General features: G+C 35.0%; 1 protein-coding gene across 1 annotated transcript; it reads right to left on the reverse strand.

Moving 5' to 3' along the window:
- Positions 1 to 478: 478 nt before the first annotated feature.
- LOC149713459 (uncharacterized) lies at positions 479 to 11,131 on the reverse strand. The gene is made up of 6 exons (XM_089848139.1): positions 10,558 to 11,131; positions 10,380 to 10,485; positions 9,802 to 10,111; positions 8,917 to 9,131; positions 1,571 to 1,857; positions 479 to 750 (listed from the first exon to the last, which is right to left on the reverse strand). The coding sequence occupies exons 1-6, from the start codon at positions 10,605 to 10,607 to the stop codon at positions 516 to 518; spliced, it is 1,203 nt and encodes a 400-aa protein (XP_089704265.1). The 5' UTR covers positions 10,608 to 11,131; the 3' UTR covers positions 479 to 515.
- Positions 11,132 to 13,535: the final 2,404 nt, after the last annotated feature.

Consider the following 13,535-nt stretch of genomic DNA (forward strand, 5'->3'; position numbering starts at 1 on the left):
ATTATAGAAATCAAGTAATCCATAACTGCGGTTTTCTACACATGATTATTCAAGTGATTCACGGAAATTAAAAATTTTGTAAAAGAAATATTACATCAGGCTCACGTATTCGTTTGTCGTTAACGAGTATGAAACTCCTTTACGCGATGGCAATACAAAATGCTATCACGGAGATAGTAGGAGTGATACAATATTACATAATGGGTCAAATTATATTTTATAGAGGTTTAAAATGAATAAATGAGTAAATGAACATTTTACTGATCATTTAATTGCAAAAATTAGACTGACGTTACTATAAATGCAGGAGCATAATTTTCGATAACTGAAAGCAATTTGTTTAATTCTGTCAAAGTTGAATATCATTAAATAAATATGAGTCTATCTTGAGAATCCCGAAAAAGTTTCAAAGTTTGATATGGGTGGCAATTCATGAGCCTGTAGTAGAAAAAGAAATTGCTATAATTATCTTCTTTAAAACTATAAATTTAAATATGACTTAAATAGCTATGAACCTATTTTTGATCGGTCGGGCAATTTTTCACTACATGCAGTACCACTTCAAAGATGAAAACCAACGCAGCCAAAGTGTTTCCAACAGCAAGGACTAGAAACACAGAACAGAGAAAGAACAAGTCCATAGGTTCGTCCAATATCAAACTGTCAGACTCGAGAAGGTAATTTTGAGCTTTAAATTTAGCGTTAAAGAAATGTGTGGAAAGTAGACTAGTTTCAAAGATTCTTTCGATACTGTGAGCAAAAAAAGATTAATTAATAAAATTAAGAGAGTGGTCTACGACAAATTACTCTAAGAAGAATTCTAGCTAAGCTAACCGTCGCTGCTTTAACGTGTAGCGTGTTATTTTAGGATTCCCCAAAATTTAAGCGTATTCACCTCAAAATATGAAAGGGCTCCACCGGTGGCTTGCGGGCGCGATAGCATTGGAAGAGGTAAAACTCGGTCTGCCTTTTCACGTGTAAGGATAGAGACTACTAAGCCTCTGTTGGAGCCCTTTTAACTTCTAACAAATAAAATATTAAATTCTCTTAGCACTGTAGTTCTGCGCTACTCAGGTTCATTATAAGCAGACGATACGTATTTTTAAAGAGAGGATCCAGACAAGATTTCTCCTTTCGAGATTTTGCAGCCACGCTATTGGTTGGAAAATAGAGCTCAAATTTCCTACGAGAGGTGGCACTGGCCTAATGATTTTGGTTAATAACCGTGACGTTCGCGGATCCCATTGCCCTCTACAAAGTCTACATTATGGAAGCTAGCGTCCGAGACTCCTTTGTCATCTGCTCCTGCTAAGATGATACCCTTATGATTTTTATCACGATTAAATTACTGTTACGGATAAACTAAATATTGAGCCTCAGTAAGTTAAAACATTGAGACCTTGAGGAAAGGTTCCATTCAGTAAAGCGCTAAAAGGAGCTTATCGATATTAAATAACCCCGAACTTTAATGCAGTACTATGAAGTGAAGTCTCTTCGAAATCTCATTATTTCTATATTTAGGAAAAGTGGCGTTTCACGAAAAGGATAGAGATTGCTTCAGAAGACTTACGTGTAGTCGATATTTTCCAAGATTTCTCGAGGAATATTTTGGTTGAAAAACATATGGCCGAATACAGACTCGTAGGTTTCCTTTCCCACATAAATCCGTCTTAGTTGATCATCCAGTTGTTTCTTTAGTTGAAACAAATGTCCTTCACCTATGTCCCAAAACATTTGTGTTTGCTCAATAATAACACCTTTGCCAGACGCCAATCGATTTATAACATTCGGATCATTAAGGAATAGATATGTTTTCCCTCCTTTTTTCAACAAAGCTGAGTACGCAGAATCGTTTTTCTAAAATTTGAAATGCGGACCATTAATTACTTCTGCAGAGATAATGATGTCAGTAAACACCTGTTATGTAATCGATTCCTTTTGAGGCCATCGATACCAAGTTATACCAGAGTCAATGACATAACTGGATAAAAATAAAGCCCGAGTTGGACCATTTTGGTTTTTAAGAATTCTAACTCTGCGCGTGCCTTAAAAGAAATTGCTGAAACTAGCCAAGGCTTAACGAAGAACCTTTGTATTATCAATGATTAAGAATAATGTTTTCATTTTCAGTATAGTCCTAGTCCATATTGAAGTAACGCCGCCGCTACGGCGGTCGCTCATCTTCGGCGGCGAAACCTAGCGCCATTTTCGGACTGTCAGACACATTTACCTAGTAGTTTTTGGGTTGATTGTCGTAGGCTGCCATTCATTCCGTTTTTAGACACAGCCCGTACAAAAATTTTAGGCTGTAATTCATCTGCATACGCGCTTTTTTGTCGCTACCACGCTGTAATAGGTATACATTAAGGCTACATTTTCTGCAGCTCGAAAAACGCGAAAATTTAACAAGAATTCCAGAACTGCAAATTGTCTGCCGTTTCTACATTTTCTGTTTATTATCTGTTAATTGTCTGTACTGGCAGAAATATGCAGCGCGATTCTGCAAACGCGATGCAAAAGTAGAAATAACAGCTGCTAGTTTAAAACTGTAATTTGACCACATTTATAGACATGTTACAGGCCTGCAAATGTGATGGAAAAGTAGAAATCCAGATGCCAATTTAAAACTGTAATTTTACTTCATTTATAGACATGATACAGGTCTGCAAAACTTATGGAAAAGTAGATATTCAGCTGCCAATTTAAAACTGCAATTTGACCACATTTATAGACATGTAACAGGTCTACAAAAGTGATGGAAAAGCAGAAATCCAGCTGCCAATTTAAAACTGTAACTTGACCACATTTATAGACATGTAACAGGTCTACAAAAGTGATGGAAAAGCAGAAATCCAGCTGCCAATTTAAAATTGTAATTTGACCATTTTTATAGACATTTTACAGGTGTGCAAAAGTGATAGAAAAGTAGAAATACCAGATGCTAGTTTAAAACTGTAATTTGACTACATGTATAGACATGTTACAAGTCTGAAAAAGTGATGGAAAAGTAGAAATCCAGCTGCCAATTTAAAACTGTAATTTGACCATATTTATGGACATGTTTCAAGTCTGAAAAAGTGATGGAAAAGTAGAAATCCAGCTGCCCATTTAAAACTGTAATTTGACCATATTTATAGACATGTTACAAGTCTGAAAAAGTGATGGAAAAGTAGAAATCCAGCTGCCTATTTAAAACTGTAACTATTCCACATTTATAGACATATTGCACGTATTCAAAAGTAGAATTTCCTACTTTAATACCTGCAATATCTCTCAAAATGTGGTTAAATTACAGTTTTAAGTTGGTAGCTGAATTTCTACTTTTCCATCACTTTAGCAGACCTGTAACATGTCTATAAAAATGGTCAATTTAGGTCAAATTAAAGTTTTACATTGGCAGAGCTCTGTATTTCTACTGTTCCATCACTTTTGCAGACCTGTAACATGTCTTTAAATGTAGTCAAATTGCAGTTTTAAATTAGCAGCTAGATTTCTACTTTTCAATCACTCTTTCAGACCTGTAACATGCCTATAAATGTGGTCAAATATCAGTTTTAAATTAGCAGCTGGATTTCTACTTTTCTTTCACTTTTGCAGACCTGTAACATGTCTATAAAATGGTCAAATTACAGTTCTAAATTGGCAGCTGCATTTCTACTTTTCCATCACTTTTGCAGATCTGTAACATGTCTATAAATGTGGTAGAATTGCAGTTTTAAATTAGCAGCTGGATTTCTACTTTTCTATCACTTTTGCAGACCTGTAACATGTCTATAAAAATGCTCAAATTACAGTTCTAAATTAGCAGTTGCATTTCTACTTTTCCATCACTTTTGCAGACCTGTAACATGTCTATAAATGTGGTCAAATTGCAGTTTTAAATTAGCAGCTGTATTTCTACTTTTCTATCACTTTTGCAGACCTGTAACATATCTATAAAACGGTCAAATTACAGTTTTAAACTAACAGCTGATATTTCTTCTTTTGCATAGCGTTTGCAGAATTGCGCTGCATATTTCTGCCAGGCTAGACAGTTAACAGTTAACAAACAGAAAATGTAGAAACGGCAGTCAATTTGCAGTTCTAGAATTGCTGTGAAATTTTCCCGTTTTTTGAGCTGCAGAAATGTAGCCTTAATGGTTACAGCGTGGTAGCGATAAAAAAGCGCGTATGCAGATGAATTACAGCTTAAAATTTTTGTACGGGAAGTCAACTTCGAGCGCTCCATAAAAATCTGCTTCTGTTAGGCATTAATATTACTGTTTTTATTTTCCTAAACTTTGAATAAACAATTGGTTAGGCCTAAAAAGGCATCTTAAAAAAGCTTTACTCATTCATCTCAATAAGATTTTTTGATCTAATACTGTCACGTCTCGATCCAAAAAATATTTAAACCACCATAAAAGATAGAAAATTTAAACATTTTTGGTCATAAAAGGGCCAGTATTGTATATACAGTTATCAAAAGTTTATCAGATATATTTCAATAAGTATGACACTGCCTATACTTCGTAATGCTAGAGACTTACTGAGAGCTAGTTCGAGAATGACTCGAGAATTGAATACACTCGGTTTTGCAGTCCAACTTCACCGATTAAGACAAGATCTACTATCACCATGGCGCTCGAAATGTGAAGGAAATTGCGAACCAAAGTACTTTAGCGCTATCATATAAGTCTACAGCAGTTTTCCTGGTTGCGAATAGACGTAAAACAAGGCTGTCGGGACCCTTCCCTTCAGTTGTTATCGGTTTTTAGCTACAAGATTTAAAGCCTTTTTGATTATGTTCTGTGAGTGTGTATGTTGTGGATGTTAGATAGACGAAAAGACCTTTTTAGCTAGATGTGGTAAGAACTTGTACATGTACCTAAACAGTTGGACCATCTCAGATGTTAATTTAGCAAGTCAGAAAAGCGTGCATTCAGATAAATTACAGCTTAATATTTTTGTAAGGGATGAGTACAAGTTGGGAATCCAAAATAAACCTCTCCAAGTCGAGACGCAATTTAGAGGCTATTTTTAAATATTAAAAAAATATAATTGATATTTATTAATTTAATCGTCATTAATTTACCTTAATTCTAGTTAAATCGTTTTAACGAACTTTATTCCTAAAATAATTTTAAACATAGCTATTGTTGACGTTTGAACTCAAGCGTAAGCCTCTTTAAATTTTTTTGGAAATTTAGGGTATATAAGGCGACTGATTCACAATAATTGATAGGAAAACCCGCAATGACCCTGCAAAGCATCTGAAACGCGCCTGCAATTATCCTACAAAGTATCTGAAATGCACCTGCTATGATCCTGCGAAGTATCTGAAATGCACCTACAATGATCCTGCGAAGTATCTGAAACGCATCTGATATTATTCCACAAAGTATCTAAATCGCACCTGCAATGATCCTACAAATAATCTGAAACGCGGCTGCAATGACCCTGCAAAGTATCTGAAACGCACCTGCAATTATCCTACAGAGTATCTGAAATGCTCCTGCAATGATCCTACAGAGTATCTGAAATGCCCCTGCAATGATCCAGCGAAGTATCTGAAACGCGGCTGCAATGATCCTACAAAGTATCTGAAACGCACCTGCAATTATCCTACAAAGTATATGAAAAGAGCCTGCAATGATCCTGCAAAGAATCTGAAACGCACCTGCAATTATCCTACAGAGTATCTGAAATGCACCTGCAATGATCCTGCGAAGTATCTGAAACGCGGCTGCAATGATCCTACAAAGTATCTGAAATACGCCTGCAATTATCCTACAAAGTATCCGAAATACGCCTGCAATGATCCTAAAAAGTATCTGAAACGCGCCTGCAATGATCCTGAAAAGTATATGAAAAGCGCCTGCAATTTTCCTACAAAGTATATGAAAAGCGCCTGCAATTATCCTACAAAGCATATGAAATGCTCCTGCAATTATCCTAAAAATATCTGAAAATTACCTGCAATTATCCTACAAAGTATCTGAAACGCGCCTGTAATTATCCTACAAAGTATCTGAAATTCGGCTGCAATGATCCTAAAAATTATCTGAAAAGCACCTGCAATGATCCTACAAAGCATTTGAAACGCGCCAATAATGATCCTGAAAAGTATCTTAAACGCGACTGCAATTTGCCTACAAAGTATATGACAAGCGCCTGCAATTATCTTAAAAAGTATCTGAAACGCGCCTGCAATTATCCTAAAAAGTATCTGAAAGGCACCTGCAATTATCGTACAAATTAAAGTATCTGAAACGCGCCTGTAATGGTCCTTAAAAGTATCTGAAACGTGGCTGCAATGATCCTGCAAAGTATTTGAAACGCGGCGGCAATTATCCAACAAAGTATCCGAAACGCAGCAGCAATGACCCTGCAAAGTATCTGAAACGCGCCTGCAATTATCCTACAAAGTATATGAAATGCTCCTGCAATTATCCTAAAAATATCTGAAAAGTACCTACAATTATCCTAAAAATATCTGAAAAGTACCTACAATTATCCTACAAAGTATCTGAAACGCGCCTGTAATTATCCTACAAAGTATCTGAAATGCGGCTGCAATGATCATAAAAATTATCTGAAAAGCACCTGCAATGATCCTACAAAGCATCTGAAACGCGCCAATAATGATCCTGAAAAGTATCTGAAACGCGACTGCAATTTGCCTACAAAGTATATGAAAAGCGCCTGCAATTATCCTAAAAAGTACCTGAAACGCGCCTGCAATGATCCTGAAAAGTACCTGAAACACGCCTGCAATTTTCCTACAAAGTATATGAAACACGCCTGCAATTTTCCTACAAAGTATATGAAACACGCCTGCAATTTTCCTACAAAGTATATGAAACGCTCCTGAAATTATCCTGAAAAGTATCTGAAATGCGCCTGCAATTATCCTAAAAATTATCTGAAAATCACCTGCAATTATCCTACAAAGTATCTGAAACGCGCCTGTAATTATCCTACAAAGTATATGACAAGCGCCTGCAATTATCCTAAAAAGTATCTGAAACGCGCCTGCAATTATCCTAAAAAGTATCTGAAACGCATCTGCAAATATCCTACAAAGAATATGAAACGCACCTACAATGATCCTGCAAAGTATCTGAAACACACCTGCAATTATCCGACAAAGAATCGGAAATGCACCTGCCATTATCCTACAAAGTATCTGAAACGCGCCTGCAATGATCCAATAAAGTATCATAAACGCGCCTGCAATGATCCAAAAAAGTATCTGAAACGCGCCTGCAATTTTCCTAAAAAGTATCCGAAACCCGCCTGCCATTAATCTACAAACTTAGCAATTTCTGACTGTAACATCAGAAGGGAATAAGAGAGAAGGGACACACTTTATATCTCCATAATGCTTTACACTCGTAACAACAGTCTTACTAACCTCAAATCAACTACCCTTCACTGATTGGCTATCTAACTTCTGTCTTAGCTGTGACGTCACATAGGAAGGTGACGTCTCGGTTCACAAATAAAAAGTAGTTTTGTTTACAGCTTTACATTGAAGGAGATAAAAATGGCCGAATTTCATGTTGATAAACGAATCATTTAACTATGGTACGCCTTTTCCAAAATATTCATGTTTAGCTTCATTCACTTCTCAAATAATATGCCTTTTCCAAAACATTACTGTTATGTTAGGTTAGGTTTGAGTTGGTTAAGTTAGGTTAGTAATATTTTATAAATCATATTTTATAAATCATTTAACTATGGTACGCCTTTTCCAAAATATTCATGATTAGCTTCATGGACTTCTCAAATAATATGCCTTTTCCAAAACATTACTGTTAGGTTAGGTTAGGTTAGTAATATTTTATGAATCATTTAACTATGATTCCAAAATATTCATGTTTAGCTTCACTCACTTCTCAAATAATATGCCTTTTCCAAAACATTACAGTTATGTTAGGTTAGGTTAGTTTTAGGTTAGGTTCAGTTTCTATTAGATTTGTCCTTTTCCAAAATATTGCAATTTTCATAAAAAAAAAAAAAAACTTCATAATCATTTGCGGTGAAAAATTTTGAGGGCATCGTGTTCCCCACCTCGTTTACTATAGGAAACGACTATAAACTTTTAAAAATCCGTGGAGGCGTTATACTACTATTTTACCGATATTTTTTCTGCAAAACGTCTAAAATGTTCTGCATTGCTCTCTGGAATGCATCTTAATTTTGTCTGAAGTTGAACCTTTTTCAGGTTTATTCCAGTATTTTTCCAGAATATTCCAGTTTATTTGCAATATATTGCAGATTCTAAAAAATCTAAATAACAGCAAAAAGCAGCCGTAAATTTTTGTACGGGAGAACATCCGTAAAGGTTAATTTTTGTTTATAAAAACTTTAATTGACATAATTTCAATACTATTTAATTAAATAGGAAACCTCAATTTCTAAACGTGGAAGAGAGTATAGTAAAAATTTAAGAATACGGCATAGACGTTGCCATTTAATGATTGTGCCCTCTAGATCTCTCAATTATGCAGCAGACGATAATCAGTTACCAGAACCACGGCCCACCCGCTTACGGACGTGATCGAGTTTAATAGTCATGTTAAAAAAAATCCCTCTCTCAGTAAATGGCGGCCGATCACGTGATCATATTTTTCCCGCGGAATACGCCGCGAGATTCTTGAGAACTCTGCGGCGCTCAAATGGACCAATACTCTTTTTGAAATATCGTGGGATACTGGTTCCTTTAGAATCTCGTTACACATCGCCTCACAAGTAAACATTTCATTATCTTTCGCTTTAGAAAAATGATTAGTCTCACTCTAATCGTTCCTTTTTAAAGTGTATGATTGAGATCACACTATTTTTTCTAATCTCTGATGTGAATTAGAGATAAAGAGTCGATAAAAATTACCAACGTCATACCTGGGTCTTGTCTTTGTTTTGTGAACTTACCGTCATTAAAACGAAAATTTTAGATCCCGATTTCATCGAAACCAAAACGTTAGAATTCGAAATCAAATCGTCAATGGTATCAATTTTGGATGCGTGACCGGTCAAAAGTGTGCCAGTCAAATTGCCCGACCACGCCCAGGTCAGTACCATCGTCCCGAAAATCCAAACTGAAGGCAGAAATCTCTTCACTCCACGTTTTTCCAAAGATGTTGCCGCTAAAATGCATTGAATATATATCAAAGGAGGGCCTAAATAAATAAATTGATATCTCGAAAATGTCTTGGCCAAATAATCTTCGAAGATTTTCTCAAATGTAAATTGTGATCTCTATATAAAACTTTTGATAACTGACACTTGTTTAATCTTTTGCTCAGATTTATTTGGTTCTGCGGATTTTTTACGCTAAACTGATTTTATTTTATAAGAAATAAACTATAATATTCGTGATTTATCAAAAACAAATCGAAACTTTGTTTGAAATTAAAGTTACTTCGAATATGCTCCCCATGCACTCAGAGAACCTCGCCTCGAGTAGTCAATACATTTCGCAGGTTTTCTAGCTAGTGTATTTTTACAATGAGGAAGTTAAAATTTGCCTCTTCCCACTTCATTTAAAGGTATATTTTAAGTTATTAGTCAAAGACATATCACTTTTTCATTGAAACACCGAAAAGATACATCAAACTATTTACTTCCCTTTTAACTTGGACTCGTGCTCTAATTAAATATGTCTTTGGTACGTACGTATTTAAAAGTATATTTTAAGTGCTTAGTCTTAAAGGTTAGCTATTTAGACCACGTTTTCGTTGAAACACCGAAATTATTGGTTTTACTTCCCTTTTAACTAGGACTCGTTCTTTAATTCAATTTTTCTCTGGCACGTACGATTCCCCAGAAAATCCGAAATGTAAATCCAGATGAATTTCGTGAAGATTATCGAATTGGACTCCCTGAATCTCATTCTTTTCCTGGCAGCCACAAGAGATACGAGCGAAACTATTATCAGTGACAAAAGATTGAAGATCCAAACTGTGTTCTCGAGTCCTTTGATGGAGAGAATCTTTTGCGAACGTTCGTTTCTAATGGGCTTGCTTGAAAATATTGAGTAGGAATCGAAGTAACTAATTGGAGCTACATGAAGTACCAACGCATCCTTCTCAAATGGGAAATATTGGAGTACAACGGTGTCTAGAATCTTAAGGAAAATGTAATGGATTTAATTCAGAAAATGGGCGGCCATTTGTTTCTCAAAGCGGCTATTACAGACAAGAAGGGATTTGTTTTAAAAAAATATGCAACACGATGTTTTATATCAGGTACTATGCATATTCCGATATTCGTGATATTTAATGCATATTTTAAAAAATATTAAAAAAAAACATTTGTAGGACTATAAACATTAAACTCCCACATTTGTAGTAACACGCTTTTTCTATTAAAACACGATCCAATCTTGTACTTACACCCTTTTCAATAGCGAAACTATGTTTCTCGTGATATGGCATCCATTTAGTAACATTGATCTCCTTTAAACGTCCTTCGACCCATTTATTACTCATAAATTCAAGTCTGAAATATTATTTCCAAATCTTGCCATATGATGTTTTTTGTTTGGGAAAACTATCATAAATACAGGCATACTTCACATTTTTGAGACTCAAAAGCACGTAACGAGCAAATGCATATCCCATATCGTAGTATGGAAAATAAGGCGCCGTCAAGAAGTGCTTCTCCCATTTATTCAGCCCCTATACAATGTATTAATAGGCCTTTATAGAAAGTTTTTACTGCTTGCGCACCTTGTTGATTTGTCCCGCCGCGCCTGCGCATTATAACAGCCATACGTCACCAAAATTCTCTCGGAAGTGACGTCACTAAACTCAACAACCAAGGCTTAGATCAAAATTCTTAAATAAATATACTTTACGTTAGATCTAATCATTATAAATTCATACGAGTATCAAATATCAACATTAGAATAGTTCGGCAAAATATGAATAAGATTTGCTGGCTTAAAGTAGATAAACACAAACGAAGAACAAACGCGTTAAAAAAAGCCCACCATTTTATCAGTCGGCTTTATCTCTCCAAATCTTGCCTCCAGTTCGTGTTTTTTATAACACAAAACTGGCTGAACTGAACTGACTCAGTTTGAACTACAAGAGGGGACAAGTACCCATAATTCCTTTAGAACTTTCTATAAAGGCCTATTCACTTTAAATTCTCGGTCCTAATAAGTTTTCCGCTCAAATTAGAGCAATGCTGTCAATGTATCTTTGCTCGTATATATTCATCATTTGGTAAAAAATGGTATATTATTTGGCATTAAAAACATTCTCAAAAATCAACACTAATATCTGTGGCTATTGTACTCATAATTTTATAGTTTCGGAATTTTTCTTCATACGAAACACTTGTAAAATTGTTAATGAATAGAGAATTACCAAAATTCCTTTGATTAGTTTTACGAAAACTTTAAATGAAAATTTAAAGATATTTAAAACAATCTTCTTATTTGCTAACCCTTTAATAACTATGGTGAGAATGTTTTTAATTTTTTTTATTTCATGTAACATATTCGAAGCAGTCAAATTATAAAGGGGATTTAGTTTACTGTTTCAAACAAGTGCTTTTCGATCTGAAACAGTTGACTAATACGCACTTCATATTTAAACTGCATCACGTGGGAATTTTATTTGCCGACTCAAAATTCTTCAAACGATGTAGTGTGCGGCAAATAAAATTTAATCGTGATTACTTAAATATAGGAAAAAGTTGTTAATTAAAGTTACAAAACAAGAATCTCAACAATATTGGGGAAAATATATAGGTTAATTAAACGTAATAAATGGTACGCCTAATTTTCAAGCGAAATGGTTAATTTTTACCTCATCTGAAAATGCAAAAGTCAAGTTGTAGCGATTGCTCGAGTTAAATATTTCCTCCATAAGGTTTTTTTTTTAGGAAAATTGAATTGTTTTTCTCTAGAAGTTTTTTATAGAAGGACCAAAAGGCTACAAAAATTGGAAAGTTTTAAATTTCTCGCGTCCACTCTCTCAAGCATTCTGCCGCTTTAGAACTAAAACCGGCCCATAGCTTCTACTCAGGCTACTCTTCGCAACTATTATTACAACAAGACAGAACATTTCTATTTTAAGTGTGGGAAGTTGTTTCTTTGTTTATATTTGATGTTATGAAAACGAGAAACAAAATATGATGTATTAAACTCCACTGCTTTGTCAAACAAGAGGCGGCTCAATAGAGTCCTCAGCATTCCGGCCAATCTCCAACACACATATTTGACCCTGCCAACAGCAGGAACCAATTAAATTGTACGAGGAGGGTGGAGCTAAAACGGTTACATTAGAGAGGTAGGCAAAAATCAAGGGACGCCACTGATATCGCCCTTACCTTCAAACAAAATCGTTCTATCTGTCCTTCCGTAGCATATACGACCATTACGATAAAATGAAACGGGGTAGCAAACTATCTGTAGGTTGCATTCAAGGTAGGTCGACATGATATACATCGGAAGAATGCAGGATTCACAAAGAACTACTAGAAATAAATAATTGGGCTATGAGAACGTTTGTCGTTAGAATCTACTTAATTATCAAATTGAAAAACTCATTATAATTATTTTTTTTAGCTGGAGCGATAGGCATTATATCCATGTTCAGGTTTTCGGAGTCAAGCATGTTTAACCATATTGATGCGTGTAGATATCACTTTATCCAATCCTGAAATTTATTTCGAAACATATATAGCCTGGCTAAGAGAAAGGAAATATTAAAAACAACCATCAAGGAAAAGATAATGGACTTTTTGAAACTATTACCAAGCTTCATTACTTGGTTTGTTTTGATTTGACATCCTACTTATATCTTCATATTTTAAATGAGTATTTACAATATCTTTCCGTATCATTACAAGAAACAATTTCAAGCTGTATACAAGCTGTATAAATATTTTCACAAACTTTTAAGCACTTTTAATCATAAATTTACCAATACTGTTTGGTATAAGTACACACAGACAATATGAACAGTTTTTAGCCACATCATATCATGCAACTGCTACGATGATGCTTCATCATCGTAGTAGTTGTGCCACAGTATTGTAATACAAGTTACAATACAAAACCGTGAATGTCTTCTATAAAATATTTAAGATCTTGTGAAATTTTTCATCTAGTCGGTTTTCGAATGGTATCACCCAAATTTTCAGTGCTTGCAATAACAAATTAACTAGGAAATTAGAATTAGTTCGAATTTCCGAATATAGGGCGGGTAACGAAAATTGTGTATGAAGTCGATACACTGCATACATTTCATGGTTAATATAAAGCGAGTAATTAAATCTTTACTCCACTGTATTACAAATCATGAAACTCTTTCCAAAGTTAATAAAGGACCGAAGAATTAAAAAACCGGTGCTCCAGAGTTGAAAAAACCGGTTTTCGGTTAACCCAGATGGTTTTTGACATCCCTAGTTCACACACCAACCCAGTTGTGATAGTTTTGAACATACAGGGTATAAAGTTGTGGAGTGAACACTTGAGTTAGGGAATATCTCACTAAAATTTATGCTCTTCATTTCCTGTTTTTTTTCCCATTGCT

Source organism: Phalangium opilio, unplaced genomic scaffold (genome assembly GCF_054372755.1).
Source record: "Phalangium opilio isolate 3A_F unplaced genomic scaffold, DU_Popi_V2 ptg000009l_1, whole genome shotgun sequence".
NCBI lineage: Eukaryota > Metazoa > Arthropoda > Arachnida > Opiliones > Phalangiidae > Phalangium > Phalangium opilio.

What these genes read in the sequence shown, in the direction of transcription:
- LOC149713459 (XM_089848139.1), bottom strand. Translation starts at nt 10,607, where the DNA reads ATGGGATATGCATTTGCTCGTTACGTGCTTTTGAGTCTCAAAAATGTG. An exon ending in TTGAGTCTCAAAAATGTGAA is followed by an intron (nt 10,486 to 10,557) that starts GTATGCCTGTAT and finishes ATAATATTTCAG; the next exon opens with ACTTGAATTTATGAGTAATA. An exon ending in TTGGAAAATATCGACTACAC is followed by an intron (nt 751 to 1,570) that starts GTAAGTCTTCTG and finishes TTTTGCTCACAG; the next exon opens with TATCGAAAGAATCTTTGAAA.